Source organism: Mastigoproctus giganteus, chromosome 3, assembly GCF_048544385.1.
Source record: "Mastigoproctus giganteus isolate SK-2022 chromosome 3, ASM4854438v1, whole genome shotgun sequence".
In the NCBI taxonomy this organism is placed as follows: domain Eukaryota; kingdom Metazoa; phylum Arthropoda; class Arachnida; order Uropygi; family Thelyphonidae; genus Mastigoproctus; species Mastigoproctus giganteus.
Genome location: NC_143577.1, coordinates 145,071,400 through 145,093,141, shown reverse-complemented (window position 1 = coordinate 145,093,141; position 21,742 = coordinate 145,071,400). Strand labels below are relative to the sequence as shown.

Sequence of the window (21,742 nt, the reverse complement as noted above, 5' to 3'; positions counted from 1 at the left end):
GGTTGCAACTAAAATAACTGAGAAATACTCCTATTTTTGACTTTACCTAATATTTTTTTCCTTATTTTGTCGGCAATTAAAAAAATCATCTCATTCTGAAATTTACTTCCCAGATAATGTGACATACAATGAATATTTATTTTAATATTGGAAAAAAATAAATAAATTTTCTGTTTATACTCCAGGACGACCAAACAGTCAGAGGAGTTAACAAGATAGACAGAATACAAGAAACAGCACTGTATTCAGCAGTCACGGGCTTGAACCCTGGTCACTTGAGGCATGTGTACTTATGCACCCGCGCGCCTAACCACTAGGCTACGTAAAGGCGATCCCATTATGTATGGATCAAATTTAGCTACCATTTCAATGGTTTCAAAAAATTACCATTGTTGGGAACATACAATTCACTTAAGGGAACAAGAAATGCAAGAGACTGGCTAGCTAAATACTGAACAACAGCAAAAATTTGTTTCAAAATTTCATGGATTTTTCTCTAATTCATACAAACTACATTGTTTTTTAACTACAGTCATTTGTTTTGTTAACATAGACCATTGTAAAGTATTTATAGTAATTAGAAATATGAGTAGAAGATATTTTGTGTCATTGCAAATTAATACTAGCATGCTTCCAATAAATATTCAGTTGAACATAACTGAATATCTGCAGTTCCAGATATTGCTGCAGTTCCAGAAACAAATGCAGTTCCAGAAACACAAAATCTAAGGAAGTGCATCCAATTGATGTTGGTGGACAATGCAGTGTTGAGTCTGTTTAGTGTGAAATAAGCACTGGGAAAGGAAAAATGAGTAGGTGTGTGTTATAGGCCTAATGAATCTGATGAGTATAATGAACAATTGTGCAGTGAAATTGTGCAGAGTGGGCCAGTAAATCAGAATGTCTTATAATGGAAGATTTTAACTTTCCAGATATTGACTAGAACTTGTGGTTTGTCACTCGCACACTAGCAAGACTTTTGTGGATTTATTGGATGATTGTTTTCTACAGCAACATGTTCGAGAGGCAACCAGAGGGTTAGTTGGTTGTTGGTTTTATTGGCGCATTAGCAACTAAGGCTATAATACACTAAAACCAGGTAGGCAACCAGAGGGAGTAATACTCTTGATCTGATTATCAGTAGTAATTCTTCATGCATTAAGAATCTGCAGAGAAAGGAACCACTGGGCAACAGTGATCACAACGTATTGATGTGGGAATTTTTTTATTGAAGGGCTTTTGCATTCGTAAAGGTGTACAGTCGTAAATCTGTACAGTGGGATCAACTGATGTTACCAACAGTGAATTCTAAATGGGAAGCCTACAGGGACTTAATTTTGGAGGCTACTAGGCTTTTCATTCCAACTAAGAAATACTGTTCAAGGTTTAGGCCTAAATGAATTAACGAGTCATATGAATTAACGAGGCTAGTGGCAGTTAAGAAGAATGTATGGGATACATATAAAGTATCAGGCAATACAGAAGCCTATGGCAAGTATAAACTAGTCTGTAATCAAGTCACAAAGGAGTTTCAGCAGGAGAAGATAGATTTTGAGAAATCTTTGGCAAAGGATGCAAAGGAAAACAGCAAGGAGTTCTTTACTTATGTAACTCTAGAAGGAAAAGGATGAATCAGATTGGACCACTTAACATAGATGGGTTGACTATTGATAATCATGCTCAGATAGCTGATAAACTGAATGAGTATTTTGCATCTACATTCACAGATGCGGAGTTATTCAATGAGGGGAGCGCCAGAAGTTGATCAAAGGCTAACAGGGAGCTAAGCGATTTTGCAATAACAGAGAGCAAAGTGGTGGAGAAATTGTTGAAGTTAAACATAAAGAAGGCACCTGGAGTGGATGGGACCTATCAAGTTATATTAAAGGAGGCAGCAAATGAAGTAAGCAAACCCTTAGCCATAATTATGAGAGCTTCCTTGGACTCAGGGGAGGTCCCCATGCAAATGTATCACCAATTCACAAAGAAGGTTCAAAAGGTGACACAAGTAACTACAGACCTGTTAGTTTAACTTGTGGTCTGGGGAAAATAATGGAATCACTGGTTAAAGAAGCATTGCAGGATCATCTAGACAAGACTGCAGTAATAGTTAAGACACAGCATGAGTTTGTCAAAGGGAGGTTTTGTCTGACCAATTTGATTGCTTACTATGATGTGGTCACAAAGGAACTGAATACCAAAAATAATTTTGATGTCATATACTTGGATTTCAGTAAAGCTTTTTGATACTGTTGCACATGGAGGACTGCTGTACAAATTGGAAAGGCTACAAATTAAAGGCTTACATCAAGGGTAAGCTGATACAATGGATAATGAGATGGTTGAGTGGGAGACAACAGAGAGTGGTAATCAATGGACACTGCTGGACAAATGTTATTAGTGGAGTTCCCCAGGGTTCGTTGTTGGGCCCATTGTTGTTTTGTATATTTATCAATGATATTGATGAAGGTATATCAGGTTTAATGTCCAAGTTTGAAGATAATAATGGCAGTAACAACAGTATGCTACTCCAAGTGGGTCTAGATAAGTTGGGAAAATGGGCTGAGAAGTGGCAACTGGAGTTTAACATTGACAAATGCAAAGTACTGCATATGGGTATTCCATTTAAGCAACAGAACCTTCAGTGCGCCACCTAGGCAATAGCCTATCTGCGCAAAAGTCTTAATCTTTTTAGTTTTATTACAATTATTATTTGTGTGAATTATCATCACTACTATGGTTATTAGGCCAAAATTATTCTAACATTTCTGTTGATTAAACAGTTTATTATTTCGGTCTTTAGCCTGTGGTCACACAGAGATAAGCAAATATCCCGTGTGACCACAGTTACCGCCCCTTCCTCGTGGAGGAAGACCTCTACTCATATGGCGGCTAAAAAACTTTTATCATAATAAAATTGTAGTCTCACACTAGGTCTCTCCCCAAGACAGCACAATCTCTAATCATAATCTGTTCTTCTTCGATTTAAGGCTAAAGCCTTTTCATATTCAGGACAGGCATGATCTACGGCACTATGTTCTGCTCTCTGTTTTTTACGCTTGCAATTTATACAGCAAGGTGACTTTTCCTTGTTCTCACAATCTTTATATGAATGTCCTTCGGTGGAACAATGTCCGCAAAATGCTTTCATTTTACAGGACTTTGCGATATGGCCATAACTCATACATCTGTAACACTGGGTTACCGTGATAATGTCACGGACCCGACAAGCGGACCAATTGATGAACACTTTTCCTTTACTGATCAACTGTTTGTGGACAGGACCTGCTATCTGCACTATCCAGTTATTGAACTTCTTGCTCTTTGCCTTGTTGACAGATATCACATTGAAACTTTTTTGGAACACTTCTTGGTTTGCTCCATAGTCTTTTAAATTTTTGATCCATAGTTGTTCTTTTAATTCATCTTCATTCACATCTAGTTCTACATCGTAAATTAAAACTTTAGGATTTCTCTTCGGTACCTTTTCTACACACAATTTTAGTTCTTTGAACTTTGGACATTCAGCGAGCATATCTATATCTTTTTCTGATTCTACCTCGAGTACGATCTTATTATCCAGAACAGTTCTTAGATTTTGGACTTTAACATGTTGTAGCTCCGGTCTCACATTTCTAATTAGGTCTTTTTTGATGTCTTCACTACATTTATGTTTTTTGTTCTTGGTGGTAATAATTGCTACCCGTGGCTTTGCAACACACTTTTCTTTTAGTACAGTAGCATATTCCTTTTTATTTTGTTCTTGAGTACTTTGCTTTTCAACTTTGCTCACTTGTAGATCTATCTCCAACTTTACTATTACCATTTCTAAGTCATCCCAAATTTCCATGATCTTTGTTGCAACATTGCCTGTTACTCGGTGCTCTCTTTGTAATAAGAGAGCCCTTAATCTCTCTCGTGCCTCCACTATTTTTTCTATACTAGTTTCCACTGGTCCTTGTCCTGAACTTTTTATCATAGAGTTCAACAACTTCTTCATGTTGTATATCATTTCAACTTTCTTTTCTGGTGTCCATGTCCCCTGCCTTCCCTTTTTAGAAGCTATATCCTGTGGTGTCCCTTCAGGAACTATTTCTTCCACTTCTTCCTGAACTTCAGCATTTTCACTCTCTGAATCTCCTGAGTCACTATCCATATCAATATGTGTTTTCTTCTTGGAAAGAGAGCTAGCGCTCGACTTTTTGCCAAACATTAAAGGGCTGTAATTGCCAACTATTTACAACTTTTAACTTTACAATAAGAATATAATTTAACCAAATTCACTCTACCCCACCTAATCAATGCCCGTTTAGCCGGTTAGGGGGGTAAACCCCTAACCGCTCACCCCAGACGACGAGAACGTAGGGCAGCTAATCTATGCACTTCGTGCAACAGAAAACTTGAAACGTAACAAATCAATAAGAAATTTAAATCAAACTTCACTAATTATACTTTCGATAAGTCACTTAGTCAAGTCCCCAAGATTAACCCCTGGGGCACTGCATATGGGTAGAAATAACCTAAGAGAAACATACCAACTGGGTGGTACTACACTCAGGGAAGTGGAAAGTGAAAAAGACCTGGGGGTAATTGTGCAGCCAAATATAAAGTTTGCTGAGCAGTGCAGATTTGGCTGCCAAGGCAGGTCATGGAGTCTTGTCAATGATATATAGGAATTTTTCTAGCAGGGACAGGGAGGTGATTATCCCGTTATACAAGGCAAAGGCCACACCTAGAGTACTGTGTACAGGTCTGGAGGCCTCATTTTAGGAAGGATGTAGAGTTGCTAGAATGAGTACAAAGAAGGGCAACAAAATTGGTGCTCTTACCAAGAAAGACTTAAGTTCTGAAAATTGCAGCACCTGCAAGGTGTTCTAATTGAGGTGTATAAGGCCCTGAGGGGGAACAGTTTCAAACTGAGGAAAGACAGTTGTAGAATAGATGCGCGGAAATTTGCATTTAGCCAGCAAATAGTTGATTGGTGGAACAGACTTCCATCTTTTGTTGTGGAAGTTGATAGCCTAAATATATTTAAGGCTGAAAAAGTTTTTTTTTTTTTTTTTTTCCCTTGGCTGATGCTGCATAAGCTTGCATTAGCATTAATAGAGGCATCGTATGCCTCTATTAATGCTAATGCTAAGTTGGCATTGCATTGCACACACAAAGCAAATCGATGCATACTTCTCTATTCAGAGGTGCACATTCGTTGTTTTCTGAGTGCAAAAGCGGGGGGGGAAGTGCAGACAACAAAAATAACTTTTTATATTCATATATCTATTGTTATTATGATCCATCAACAAATTTTCAATAAAAAAAAAAATTACTGACATTGTTCTGTCAAATTTTAACCAAACACAAAGGGCAGTGAAAAATAAATAAATAAATCTACTGCAATGAATAACATATATTATATATTAGTATCAAACATATATTAGTATCAAAACTGGACAATGTTTGATGATCACCGACGTCATGGATCATTCATAATTTGTGAATGGTCCATCATATAAAATAAACTAATGAAAACTGGAATAAATTTACTTATTTAAATCTTCAACCTTTCTATCATGTTAGAAAAAAATACAATCATGCTGGGTGACACTGTTTTTCTTGCTATGAGAAACTAGAAAAAAGTGTAGAATAATAGTACATGATGCTTGATAACAGCTGCAGAACTAACTTTCTTTGTCAATAAAGCAAATGAAAATCTTTGTGATTGGCTGAATTTTTTTGTTTCATATGTAAAGTACTGCATATGGGAAGCAGTAACCCCAGAGTAACATATCAACTGTGTGGTACTACACTGACAGTGGTAGAGAATGAAAAGGACCTTGGTATAAATGTGCAGGCAAATATGAAGATTTCTGAGCAGTGCAGACGGTCTGCAAGAGTAGCTCATGGTGTTGTTGTCAATGATATACAGGAATTTTTCTAGCAGGGATAAGGAGATGTTTATCTCCCTGGTTATGCCCCACCTCGAGTACTGTATACAGGTTGGGAGGCCTCATTTTATGAAGGATGAAGAGCTGCTGGAGCGAGTGCAGAGAAGGGCAACAAGATTAGTGAATGGAACAAAGGGTTGCTCTTATGAAGAAAGGCTTAAGTTTTTCAAATTACAGTGTCTGGAGTCTAGGCAGCTGTGAGGTGATCTGATTGAGGTGTATAAAGCCTTGAATGGTTTGAGCATGATCAATGCTGATGGGATTCTTGCTCAGAATAATCGCCTGAGAGGGCATAAATTCAAATTGAGGAAAGACAGTTGTAGGATAGATATGCAGAAGTTTACCTTTAGCCAGCGTGTGGTTGATTGCTGAAACAAACTTCCATCTGTCATTGTAGAAGTTGATAGCTTAAATAGATTCAAGGCAGAACTAGATAAACATTTCGAGTGAGTGGATGTGGATGGGTGAAATTAGTTTTTTTTTTTTTTTTTTTTGGCTGATGCTATATAAGCTTGCTTTCTTGCATCATGTGACTTTACTAAAGCTATTTTTAATGTTTCGTTTCCCCAGTTTCTCCTTCAAGTAACTCTGCAACAAATATTCCCACCACAAACGAAAACAGAACAGATACATATAAAAGGATTATAAAATGGATTATTCATGGCCAACAGCAAAGTCCAAGTCCTATTGGCTGTATAGAAGCAAAGCAATAGACATAGGTAGAATGTTGTGAAAATGCAAATGAACCTCAAAACCATAAATTTAATGAAACTGCATGTTTGGAGTCACTGAAGTAGACGCTTTACTCCGCCTGGTCATTGTTTATTTTGCTCTTTGAACACCATGGGATAAACACTAATTACACGAAGGGTTCCTCCCAATGTAATGTTCAGTCTCAGAACATCAAGCACGAGGATCAAAGGATCCATAATTTAGACGTGTCTCTGGTTAGTATAGTAATAAATGATTCCTAGTTCTTGTAAATTTTTGTTTCAGATAAACAAAAAAAAAAAAAAAAGCCAAATATAGCACAAAAGGCATTAAAATGACAATGCTGGCCATAGCTAGACTATTATGTGTACGAATTTGTATTGTACAATACAAATTTGTGTATTGTAAAATAAAACATATTGCCCTCTGACAACAATCAGAGTACACATACACACAAAAAATGTAAAATAAATTCACCAACACTAGAATAAAATCAGACTGTGATGCATATTTATATGTAACACTGGTTTTGCTGAATATTTCATGACTATCTTTTATTTACTAATATTTCTATAAGCTGGCTACCAGCAATACCCAGTCGACGAAATAATAATAAAAATTACAATAAACATAATATATAAAATATATTCATTATATATATTTTGAAAATGACCATGGGCCAGACTGCACACGTTCGTGGTTGATTACACATTCTCCGCACTTCTGAGTGGCACCGAGCATCTCCTTGATTTCTGGAAGGGCTACAACATAACCTCTATGGTGCAGTAAAAATTGTTACATATTAAAAATTGGATGAGATCTAACTAACAAATATGAATGGTGTTTGGAAGAACCTGTGTCATGAACTTTTCAACAGCTTTCAAGAATGCAGTCAGGGTAATGCTATGTATGTTGAAAAGCTCACAAATTTGCATGTTGAAAAAGCTCCTTAAAGAGCTGACAAATGAATTAATAGAACTGGAAGCACAGACGGCTGTGGAAAAGAGCCAGGAGATGATGAAGTGTAACCACAAAAGGAATAACAGCCTTTGAGACTATGGGCCCTGATGATGCCATGTTCATCAGGACCGACAGAACCATCCAAGATGGCCTACCCTGTTAGAGGATCTGCTTTATTTAGGAGGTAAAAAAGGTTGGGGGAGCTGCTGCAATTTTTGACAAGCTGTGTGTGTGAGTAAAAAACAGCGTAACCACCAGAAACTCTGCCTTCAAATCAAAATTTGCATACTTGACTTGCATTCGATTTTGAATTACAGCAGTGCCGGCCTGAAGCATTTAGGCACCCTGGGCAGAAAGACTTTTATTCACCTTTTCCCCTTCATAGGTAATGAAATGCACAAGGAATGAACTGTAATTGAACAACATACTACTTTCAATACTTTCAAGGCTTTATCATATCTTACCCATTATTTCAGAATGTGATTATAAAAATATCTGTAATATTATAATAACATACTCTAATACAGGAGTCCCCAAACATTTCGAGAAGCAGGCCACATATGAATTTTTGGAATATTTGGCGGGCCAGAAAAAATTCCTAATTAAATGAAAACTACATTCTCTGCATAACTTTAATGTTATGCAGAGAAACAAATTTTATACTTACCTATATGAAAAGATTCAAAAATAAAGTCAGTAATACAACAAAATTATTACTTATTTATTGTACTAATCACAAAAATACAGTTAGTAATACGACAAAATTGTAATTAATGCGATAAATGTGGTTGTAGAGGGTAACTATTAAGTTTCTTAAAATTGGGATTTAAAGTACTAGTTCCCATTCTTAAAAGGTCATGGAAATGCGGGTCAGTTGGATATGACTGTATTTTTAATTTTACATATTCCATTTTTGAAAAGGTCTGCTCACATATATATGTACTTTAAAAAATTCATGTAACCTTTCTTCGAAAATTTTTAATTTTTGGATAATCTGACTCAGATAATGTTAAATAAAATTGAATTATTTAATTTTTAAATACTGTATTCAGCGCATCATTAGATTGAAGATCTACCAACTCTAATTATAAATTCTCATCAATATTGCTGACAGATATGTCAAATGGATTTTGAAAAAGTTCAGCCACCCTTGAATTATTTTTAAAATCAGAAAATCTAGCCACAATTTTTCTGCAACAAACTAACATTTTGAACAAAATTTTCAGTGGAAAAATTACAACTAGGCATATTTTTAGAAAAATTATTGCAACATGGAAAATGTGAAAAATTATTCTGAAGTAGCTGACTTTTAAATAACTCCAGTTTTGTTTGAATTGCTTTGGCATTATAATGCAATTCATTGATTAGTTTGTCTCGTCCTTGTAGTTTCATATTAAGAAAAGGCAAGGTTCCGCAACGATTTGAGATCTGACAGTACCGGAACAGGTTTCAATTTTTCTTTCATAAATATATCTATTTCGATCCTAAGTTCAAAAAATCGCTTCAGCACGTTTCTGTGACTCAACCATCACACTTCAGTGTAGAACAACACATCACTGTATTCAGCCTCTAGTTTCAAGAAAATTTTTGAATTGCTGATGATTCAGACCAGTCTTGCGAATAAAATTTACTGTTGATATTACAATTGACATGAATGAATCTACACCCAAACATTTCTGCACAAAGACTGCTGGTGAATTATACAATGAAACTGCATTGGTTTTTTAATATTTTTACTCTCAAGATATTTATGAAGCTGACCCATGAACCTAATTTTAGTACTGACTATGTTTTTAGAGTGCCATCTGTTGTAACTGCTGATAACAAATCCCAATTCAATTTGAGGCCATCAATTGCTTCTGACACACTCAAAAATATATTTTCACCAGTTGTTGTATCTTTCAAGCTTTTTAATGCAACTAGCTCTTCAGTTTCTGCATAATTTTGATTTACACCTCGGATATAAATTAATAACTAAACTATGGCATGTATCTTCACTCTCATCAATTGCTATTGAAAAATGTGTGAATTCACGAACCTTTTCAATGAGTTGACTAAATCTTCAGTTCTTTTCATTACAGTTGATGAAGATAAAACTTACAGATGCAAAGTTCTTTACTTTCTCAGTTCTTTACATTCTCCATTCATAAAGGCCCTTCCTTCTTTGGCAATGATTTGAGAGGCTCGAAAACTAGCTATAACTGCAGATAAATTTTGATGAGTAAAAGTTCTAATCTTCTGTTGTTGACTTTGAAAAGTTTGGGTTAGTTCTTTGAGTTTTTTCTGTCGCAAAGCTCCTGGAAATTTATCGTAATTTGATGCATATTTTGTGACATTCACTTTATACACCTTGAACACTAACAAGGCTTCATTTCAAATAAGACATGTGCAAGCATCATTGAGCAGTACAAAAAAGTAATTAATTGGCCACCACTGATTAAAAACATGACACTCGGCATCAGCTTTTCTTTTTTTCGACAAACTTCAACATGATTTTTATAGGGTCACTGGAATAAAAAAAAACACTCGTGAATATTGAAGTAAGTAAGCACTGTCTCTTACAATTTTATGAAATATTTTAACATAAGGATTATTATTATACTCATATCACGTGAAAGTAATATAGTTTATTAGGCTGTTTGCCTAATAAAACTACATTATTGTAATACAAAACTATATTATTAATTATAATATAGTTTAATAAGGTGACATTTCGGGTATCTTACCGATACCCATCATCAGACCATGCTGTGGGGTGAAAATAAAGTGCTACAAATTTGAATATTTTAGGATATTACAGTTACAATTACAGTCAGTTCTGCTATAAAGTGGTACATGTGTTCCTAAAAACTCCACGTTATGGTATTTCGTTCATTAAAAACAACAAGGCTTATGGGGAAAATAGGGATAGGGGCAGGAAAAAAAATAAATAAAAATTCAGTGTGGTAAGTAAAACACTAAAAAAGTTAGAAGCCGAATAAAATTACTAACACAGGTTTAAGAATCTTAAATTTCTAATAAATAAATAAATATTACAGTAAATATAGCACTTTACCATGACAAGATATGTTTGTTTGATTGATATTTCTGTTCACTGACATTTTTTCTTTTCAATTGTAAACTTTAAAACAGTAAAAAAGATAAGCAATCAATAACGACGAACACGGCACGCACAAATTGCACGAGTGAGATATGGGATAACAAGTTTACAAAGCTTAAAAAAATGAGAATGAAGAGAAGATTGTGAAAATGCGTGTATGTTTTTTTATATAACTGAAGACTTCATGGAAGGGGAAACACATTTCACCATAATAACGCAAAAACTCACAGAATTCCAGCTATTGGTATTATCACTAATGCAGTAAGATCAAGTTTACTACCAGTTTATAATTAGATTGCACTAAGTGAAAAGCCCAATAAACCAGACACTGCAAATTGTTTTTATTTTTTTTTATGTAGTGACCTCCAGAAATGTGCTCCTCTTCTCAGGCTATCACGCCTGAGAAGAGGTTTGCCAGAAATTTCGTGAGGCTATCACGCCTCACGAAATTTCTGTTCGAACAGAAAAATGTAAGCTCCTGAAAATATGAGTCAGCCTACAACATCACGTGTTATATTTGTGACTACATAAATGAGAGCTTACATATGCTCAATTTTTCCTACCTTCTATTAATATTTTAGAAATAGACAAGGAGTTGCCTTTTTGTTCAATCAGTAGGAGTTATTCTTTACTAATTCTCCTTATGCAAATAAATTATGAAATGATATGTTAAAACAATATTACATAATTTAAAACTTATGTGTTCCTCGCTATTGACATACGGGCAATCCAACATCCCAGGATCACAGTGGTGAACCCCAACCTGATCCCAGAAATATCAAACCCCCCATACAACCTTTAGTTGCATGTATTTTGCATATACAGTTTTGAAAAGGGAGAAATATGTCATAAACGCAAATTTGAAATACGAATGAAATACTATTAAAATGAGATAAAAGTACAATAAAACAATGAATTTGTTTTATTCAAATACTAATCTCCTATAAATAGATTAGTCTTTGGTACGCATGCGTTCGAATGACCATGAATCAGATATGAGATATGGATGACGAATGTTAATAGAATTTTTTGTAATTTCATTTCTGAAGTTTTGGCAATCAATAACTTAGTATAATTATGTTGAATGTTTAAAATTTTGACTTCATTAAACAGGAATGTGTGGTTTTCATTTATCGCATGGAATGCTAGTTCCAATGCATTCGCACGTGATGCACAGGCTGATGCTTCATGTTGCTTAGCCCTCTAGTTTAAAATACATTTGGTAGATCCAATGTAAGAAGAATTACAATCCTTACATGAAATGTGGTAAATGAGGTCATGTGTTTGTTAGGAAGTCGATAGTACCGTGTGATTTTTTAGTGTTGCATATAATTTATGGCCTGGTTTTGCTACTATTTTCATTTCTGTACCTCTAAAAAGGTTGTTAATTTGTCTATACCAGTGTTCAACACACAGCATTGAAATAATTTTTTTTTTTTTTTTTTTTTTTTCAGTTTGCGTGGGTTTAAACTTGAGTGGCTTAATATCAGAGTTGTATTTAGATAAATTAGAAAATATACATTTAACAGTTTTTACCAAAAATCACATTTTATGGAAGACATCTCAAAGACATTCTCATTATAACAGATTATGACACTACAAACAAAGTTTTGCAAACTTTTAATAATATGCACATTAAGTTAAAATTTACACTGGAGATAGAACAAGAAGAAACAAAGTCCATAATTTTTTTTAACTTTACACTTAAGAGGGAGGACAAAAATATTAATTTCGGTATTTATCGTAGGACCACGAATACGGGGATGTTCCTACACTATAGTAGCAATCACCCATACTCATATAAAAGGTCAATCATGTTATAAACCAGTTCTTAAATGTATTCAAATCCTCTTCCACACAACTTGCCCTACAGATAGAAATAGAAGAACTGACAAGTAGGTTCTTAAATAGAGGATATCCTATTACCTCTATCAATAGCATTAAATTAGAAGCTAAAGACAAAATAACCAGTAACAAACATAATGACAGGATTAATAAAAAATATTTTATTTCACTGCTGTATGCTGAACATTGGTATAGACAAATTAATAACTTTTTTAGAGGTACAGAAATGAAAATAGTGGCAAAACCGGGCCGTATATTATAGGCAACACTAAAAATCACATGGTACTATCGACTTCCGAACAAACATGTGACCTCATCCACCACATTTCATGTAAGATTGTGATTCTTCTTACATTGGATCTACCATATGTATTTTAAACTCGAGCGTTAAGCAACATGAAGCATCACATGCGAATGTATCAAGAACTAGTATTCCATGCAATAAATGAAAACCACACATTCCTGTTTAATGAAGCCAAAATTTTAAATATTCAACACAATTATACTAAGTTATTGATTGCTGAAACTTCAGAAATGAAATTAGAAAAAAACTATTAACATTCGTCATCCATATCTCATATCTGATTCGTGGTCATTCGAACGCATGCGCACCAAAGACTAATCTCCTATTTATAAGATTCCAAACACACATTTTGTTAGTTTCATTCCACCCTATGAACATGACACTTGTCGAAAAGTTTCGGTCTGCTTAAGGGAGGAAATTTTAGTGGATTTTAAATTCATTGTTTTATCGTACTTTTATCTCATTTTAATAGTATTTCATTCATATTTCAAATTCGCATTTATGACTAAATGTCTTCCTTCACTAAAGGCTGCATGGGGGGTTTGATATTTATGGGGGGTCGGGTTGGGGTTCACCAATGATCCTGGGATGTTGGACTGTCCGTGTGTCAATAGTGAGGAACATATGAGTTTTAAATTATGTAATATTGTTTTAATGTATCATTTCGCAATTTATTCGCATAAGGAGAATTGGTAAAGAAATCCTATTGACTGAATAAAAGGTAACTCCTTGTTTATTTCTAAAAAAAATAGTTATCTTTGTGAATACAGCAAATGACAACAGTGTGTCTCAGACCAATACAACTACAGTAAATGGAAATATAGCTCTCACACATTTGACATTTTTTAAGCTTCGCAAACTTGTATGTATTGCTGCACAGGTCGCTACGTTCAGCTTGGTGCCGAGTTTTGCGTTCACTTAGTGTTACAGACGAAATCGTATATGAAAATCGTGTTATACTCACATTGTTCCCTAATATATCAGTCGCGTTGGAGCAAATTTGCGTTATAGCAGAACTGACTATACTAATAATATAATTGCAATATTACAATTTGCAAATTACGATTCTAAAGTATTAAGTTTTGAATTTCTGTTACAATAGAAAACAGGAAATCTAAGGTAATACAAAAAGATTAAATTCATACCTGCCAACAACCAGAGGGCCATAGGCTGTCAGCAGTTTATTTATAGCAGAGCAATCAACTCCATTAACCAATAGGATAGTGTCATGTTTTTATCCTGGATCTGGAGTCCTTGTATAGTAGAAGCCATTCTGAACATCAAGGTTCATGTGCAGGCTGGTTCCATATCTTACTTATACCAATCAACTGACCATGCTGCTGGTGCCAGGTTTTATCCTGGTGCCAGGATTCTTGTGTAGTGGAAGCAAAGGATGACCTTTGCTCCCATATTCTGAACATCTGGGTTAGTGTATAGGCTGGCAAAGAATTAGGAAATCCCAAATTACTGTCTCTAACGCCTATTGCTATTTAATGACAAGGTCAAGATTAACAGATTATTTTAACGATGTTTCAAAGAACAGCTTTGAGTGGAAATAACAGAATTAATATCTAACAAGACTAAGCTGACGACACAGAGGTGTCAATACTATTAATCAATGTTAAAATGAATGTTAAAATAATCTGTAAAATGTGTTTTTAAAAAATTTCATTTGATTTATTGTGTAATAAATATTAATTTTTAAGATCTAATTGAAATATCAGCGGGCTGGATAAAATTTTTTTGTGAGCCGTATCCAGCCAGCGGGCCATAGTTTGTGGACCCCCAGCTCTAATACATACAATCTAATTATTTCCAAGAGAATACAATACACACATTAAAACTATCAATTATTATAATTATCGATCTCATAATATACACGAACGTGAAATTTTAATAAAACAACACAATTGAAACATTAATTAGTCTTTCCATTAATTAATGCTTTAATCAACTGAAATCAATATTTCTCTTAATGTATCTTATTCTAGATTTAATGTCAGCAAAGTTATTAATAATTTCTGACAAATCCAATTTTGCTATTGTGTCATTTTCGATAGAATTATTTATTTTAACAGTTCTAAGTAATTTCTTATTTACTAAATTAATTATTTAAAAATAATAAATAATCTTCTGTGTCAGTGAATGCTCTGCACACTTCTGGGTATGCAAATGAAAAATTATTCATTAACCCTCCTACTCAACTAAAACCTTTACACACTAGCCGCTGTGGTGCATGAAGTATGCTAATGTAAGGAACAGTACGATGAAATAATGAGCATCACATATACAGTCAAGTAATTCTAGGAAGACTGATAATTCATCTTTTGCATCCTTTTCACACTGTTTAGTGCCAGGCAGCAAATTTATTATGTACTAGCGAATCTTCTAATATACTTCATTCAAGCCCACTCGTGGATTAATTTTTAGATGACAAATCAAACATTTAATTCAATGTTGCATATGAAATCTCATGTTTTTAAAATGAATAAGGCTTACACATATTCAGTTTTTCAAGGAAAATAAAGTTAAATATAAGAAGGCCAGAATGATGAGTTAGAGGTAAACTAATATTAATTCTTCTCAAAAATGAAGTGCAATCAGCAGAAGCTGAAAAAAAAAAAAAAAAAGAGGAAAAGTAATCCTATTTAAAAGTTGGAAAATTATCCAAGTCTGAAAAAATGTTGGTCATTATACTGTTCTTTAAAAAAAAAGTTACATTGCATGATCTCTCATATGTCTTATTTAAAGATGGTTAACATTAATAATTAAAATCTAGACTTGGTATGTTCTTTGGGTAAACAGATTGCTTAAAGTTAAGATATGTTATTCTGAATTGTGGGAAACAGGGTTATTATAATATGGTTGAAACTTCTAAGTTTGAAACATAGAAAGGTTATAAATTTCCTAAATTACTATCATGTGATAGTAATTTAGGATCAAAAATACTATCATGTGATAGTATTTAAGAAATATGGCTTTAAAGGAAGGCAGTATTCCCATGTGAAATTATAAATTTTTAGTTTTATTTTTAAGACACTTAAATGATATAAAACCTCTTTGAGCACTTTCAACATAAAAATATTCAACTTGGTTATGTTATTGGCTTCTTGTTGAATTCTATCTTCACATCACCAAATGGGAGGTAGGGAATATCTAAAAGATGTATGGAGCAATACTTGAATCCACAAAAAAAACTATCTTTCCATGGTACACTGTTTAAATATAACCCAACCCATTAGTACTGGTCAGAAGACAAGGAGTTAGTTTGAATCTAGAAACAAAACCAATTGTATATTTCAGTGCTGGAAATGCTTGAAAAGAAGTTGTACTCTTAAATGTCTCAAACTACAATTTATAAATAATTCACATAGCCTACCTAGGAGGTGGGTTATTATCTACTGTTATCTGTTGCAGTCTATTGGTCATTAGTATGTTATTATCTATCCTCCTGAGTAAATAATAATCCACTAACCTGGATATTTATTATCTATCCAGGAGGGTAGATAATAACCCACTAATGGCCAATAGACTGCAACATATATAATCCACCATTCCTCCTACAGAACCATGACCAATTGAGCTACTGATGTGGTGGTCTGGTCCACACCCGATGTTCCAGTTCATCCCATAGGTGTTCCATGGGGATCAAATCAGATGCTACTGGTCATTCCAACTTCTGTACTTTCACATTTATGAACCATTCTTCATTATCCTGATGAAATATACATGGGTCTGTACCAAAAAAACTGGTAAGCAAAGAAAGCATTAATCTTTCCAAAATATTAAGGTATGGGTAGATGTTGGTGTTCACACAGAACCAGCAAAGGCCTTAGGTTATACCATGAGAAACAGCTCCACGCCATAACCCCACCTGCTCCAAACTTTATTTTTGGCACAATGTACTCTAGCAACATATGTTCTCCAGGCATCCTCCACACCTATCCAGTGACCAATCTCACCACATCTTATTCCTGATGGGAATACAACACAGAGAGGTCACTACATCCAGCCAATTTCCAAAGCTCCATGGAACAATTACAGCATTTGTTGTACCACGAAAGGTGAGACCATTGATTTCAGTTGGTGATGTTTAGCTCATTCTTTACCACTCTCCCAGAAAAATTGAGGCTATGGAGCATATGTGGTGTATTAGTAGGGGAGTCCGGAAAATTGATCACCAGCAATTTACCGCCGCATCAGTTTATCGTGTTTTACCGTCTAGAAGCAATGAGATGTGTTTAGTCAAATCATAAAAAGTTATTTTTTATTTAAGTTTCTGCCTTAAGCTATGATTAGCATATTTTTGGAATTCTATGAACTGTTAGGGAAGAGTACGGAAATAAAAAAAAACATGTATGGAAATATGTAATTTAATAGTTACATGTATCACAAAAATAGTCAAAAAATCCATTATTTGAACAATATAACAATTGATTAATTTTAAACTAAACTAATTATAACATTAGGTATGTCATAGTACACTGCAAAAATTCAAAATGAATGTTTATGCAATCTTCAGAATCAGTCAAGTTGGGATAATTAATTACTAAGAAACTAATATTTACAACACAGTATGTAAATTATTAATAAGAAATATTATGCGCTATACCTCCTAGACAATCAACAATATCACCCCATTCATCGTATGCACTAACAAGCCTTTTAATTCATAAATCACAATCGTGATACTTCTTTTTTTTGTTGCCCGTATCACTTCCACTTAAATATTCTTCAATGCACATTTCATTAATACTTTGTTCTTTTTTAATGCCATCGATAAATTTCCAAATGTTGGGATGATAAGCAGCAACTTGTTCCTCAAATCCTCTATGCCACCCTTCAACAGAATTATTCGTTCTCGGTAATCCTTCTAGAACAAGCTGGCGTATGTTCCACATTTCATGGGAATACTTTGGCGGTCGACGAAGATGTCTTCTGGTTGGGCATCCAATCCATGTATCCTCAAAATAATCAACAACTTCTTGCGATTCTGGAGGAAAAACACCATTTTCACACAATTGTTCAAAAAAGACAGTCACAATTGGAGTGGGCACAAATGCAATTGCTGCCAAAATTCACATATTTAAAGCAAAATTAGCATCAGTTTCATAATGTTGTTTCAATCCATTATTCTGAATGGAACGAAAAATACATTGTGAAAAGTGGAAAAAACAACCCCGTTGCGAAGCGCCAGGAAAACTCTTCTGCAAGCACTGATCATCGCCGTCTCAAAATCTATAGTTATTGATTGCGGGGACATAGCCGGTTCCAATACTTTCAGCTGCTGTAGTAGAGATACATACGTTTCCTCAGACTTGTTAGGCAATAATGCATAAACTAATAGAAGCGATATTTTGTCCTCGAATCCATGTATCGCATACAGCTGATAAAAAAGTAAGGGAACAGTTTTGAAAGTCCCATTGGCATACCAGTGTTCACTTCGCGCTAACAACTGCAAATTTCTTTTCATACTGAAAATTAACATACGATTGTCCTCGGGTCCAGAATCAAATTGTAGAAACAATTCTCCATTGCATGTTTTATATTCTTCTGTAAAAATTGTCTCTACGATGCATTGGAAGAACTGGGCCATCAAAATTTCGATTTCTTATATTTCGGATTGTTCGTTTCATTGTATCTACATTTGGAAGCTTAGGGGCTGCTGCTTGGCTACAGATTCTCAAAACATTTGAAAGAATACTATGAGGCCTATTATTTGTTGTTTCTGTATAGGTTCGAATGGTATCAAGAAGTTGTGCTGCCTCAACTCCTGCTGCGTCTCCACAATGATTGTGCTCCTTCCATGTTTTAACAATGGTGTTATTTACCGTAGTAACTCGAGCGGCACATTTGGTTTCATTTTGCCTGTCTTTATGAAACAAATGCCCACTATAAGTACCTCCCTAATTGGCACGCCCAACCCCCACTTCCCTAAAACATGCTACTTAAGTTAAAAATAAATTTATATAAATTATATGTATCACCTGGCAATATTTGTAGGCTATAAACTGTTTATGTGATAAACTGACGCGGCGGTAAACTGCTAGCAATTAATTACTGGCGGTGACTTGCAGGCGATAAACTTTCCTAGACTTAGTCGAGGAAAGTTTATCGCCGAAAGTTTAAGAAAATTTAAGTTTATAAACAATTAATAGCCTACAAATGATCGCTAGCATATTTCATCGCTAGGCAATACATATAATTTATATAAATTTATTGGTCATTTTAAATTGAAAATATGGCTTTTCTATAGGCACTATAAGAATTAAGTGCAGTTAAAAATGGAAGTTATATGCTAGGTATACATTTCCTAGAAATACATACCATTGCAGGTGCTTTAATTTAATTGCCTGTTATTTTCCAAAATTGGAATTAGGTAGGTACCTACTTAATTCCTTTAACTTAAGTGGAAGTATCTGGGCGACAAAAAAAAGTATCGCGATTGTGATTTACGAATTAAAAGGCTTGTTAGCACATACGATGAACGGGGTGATATTGTTGATTGTCTAAGAGGTATAGCGCATAATATATCTTATTAATAATTTACATACTGTGTTGTAAATATTACAGTTTCTTAGTAATTAATTATCCCAACGTGACTGATTCTGAAGATTGCATAAACATTCATTTTGAATTTTTGCAGTGTACTATGACATACCTAATGTTATAATTAGTTTAGTTTAAAATTAACCAATTGTTATATTGTTCAAATAATGGATTTTTTGACTATTTCTGTGATACATGTAACTATTAAAATACATAATCTACCTATTAAATTACATATTTCCATACAAGTGTTTTTTTTTTTTTTTTTTTTATTTCAGTACTATTCCCTCACAGTTCATAGAATTCCAAAAATATGCTAATTATAGCTATAGCTTAAGGCAGAAACTTAAATAAAAAATAACTTTTTATGATTTGACCAAACACATCTCATTGCTTCTAGACGGTAAAATGCGATAAACTGACGCGGCGGTAAATTGTTTATGCAATAAACTGATGCGGTGGTAAATTGCTGGCGATCAATTTTCCTAGACTCATTAGTAGGCACATCAGTGCCTGTTGATACCTGACAGGATTACCATACTACCTTTCTGAGTACCCTCTGGTCATAAGGAATAGAGCTTTGATGGTTTTCCTGTGCAGCACTGAGTGGTGGCTGTGCCATCAGATTTCAATTTTGTGAGAGCATCAATGACAGTTGAATTTGGATGGTGTAAGCTGTCAACAATCACACAAATTAACACGCCAACAATATATCTGAAAATAACATCTCTCTCAATGCATGCCAAGACTAGAAAGTAACTTGTGCAGTTCACTACATACTGGTCACTTGTTTATCGGTGAAGATCCAATGTACTATGAAAATAGGTGTCTTGATACTCTTTGGATAGGCAGTTTATTTCAAATGCCTTTTGATTTTTAAAGATATTGGAAAAGCTCCTGTGGCCAGTTTTGGTTAGATGGCGGGATCTTTTAATTCTTCTCCTCATGTTTGTCCAGTCTACTTTACATTCACAGATCTTTCAATTAAAACCAAGAAAACTGATAAACTAGACTTACCTTTAAAATAAAAAAATCTGAATACTGATTCATAACTCAAGGTATTAAAACAATTGCAATAAATACCATATTATTTTAAAAGATATTTTTAAAGCAATGCTATTAACTGAGTTATATTACACGAATAAAAAAAAGAAAAAACTAATGTTTTTCAAAATATATTCATAATACATATAAAATAAATATCACTTACAATTCATGGAACAATTTTCTCAGAAGCACACGAAACACAGTTATTTTCCATTAAGTGTCTTATGAGATGATTCTGTTCAATTTTATCAATGCAGAATGTCGGCCTGTTTTTAAAACCATCTATCTCTTTTTGATAGCTTGGATCAAAGACTGTAAATGGTACACTATTTGGAAGAATCCTGTCCATTTCATACAACTGGAAAATAATCAAAATGATTATATATGTTCTCAAATTCAGTGAAAGTGAAAAAAAGTCTTAATTTTACTATACACACCTAATTGTTGATATATGCAAAACAAATTAAATGAAAAAAAAAAAATAGCCATTCTTAGCATACAGCAATTATAATAATTATGCCAATCAATAACAATAATATGCACATGAATCCTGCTCAAACGTAAGCTTGTTTTGCACAGATTCACTATAATGTGCTTATAAACCTCCTACCACACTTTCTTGGCTATATTTAAAAGCCAAGTAGCAATGAGTTAAAGTCTAAAATTAAGTTAGGAGTTCTTATTTTTGATAACTTTTAATTTACTTTTTCACCCAAAGTAAATAAGTGTTGGATTGTAAATGTTTTAGGTGAGACAAAAGTGCCAATACTAATTCCTAGCAGCAGTAATCTAGGAGTAAAGTGTTTTTGAAACAGAGATTCAATTGATTTTGAGTTTCCAGCTTAGCAATAAAGTTAGAATGTTGTAATTAAGAATCATTTCTCTATTCATTTTTTGGTATGGCAGTAGTAGAAGTGGCATGTGATGCAAGAAAGCAAGTATATGAGCTTATGCAGAATCAGCCAAAAGAAAAGAAAAAAAAAAATCACACATTCCCTCCAAATGCCTGTACAGTTCCTCCTTAAATTTATTCAACCTATCGACTTCCACAACGACAGATGGAAGTATGTTCCAGCAATTAACCACCCGCTGGCTAAAGGCAAATTTCCGCACATCTATTCTACATCTGTCCTTTCTTAATTTGAATTTATGCCACCTTAGGATCGTAATCTGAACAAGTGGAAGGATGCCATCAGAATTCAGCGTGCTCAACCCATTCAAGGCCTTATACATCTCAATCAGATCACCGCACAGGTGCCTAATCTCCAGCCACTGCAATTTGCA

At 34.2% G+C, this 21,742-nt stretch overlaps 1 protein-coding gene across 1 annotated transcript in view; it reads right to left on the bottom strand.

The window, feature by feature from the left end:
- The window catches only part of LOC150088304 (uncharacterized), a 134,652-nt gene that overhangs the window by 12,637 nt on the left and 100,273 nt on the right, over window positions 1-21,742 (bottom strand). Inside the window, exon 5 of the mRNA XM_090370692.1 lies at window positions 20,622-20,816. Coding sequence (XP_090226818.1) covers window positions 20,625-20,816 — 192 coding nt within the window. The 3' untranslated portion in view covers window positions 20,622-20,624. The remainder of the gene's footprint in view (window positions 1-20,621; window positions 20,817-21,742) is intronic.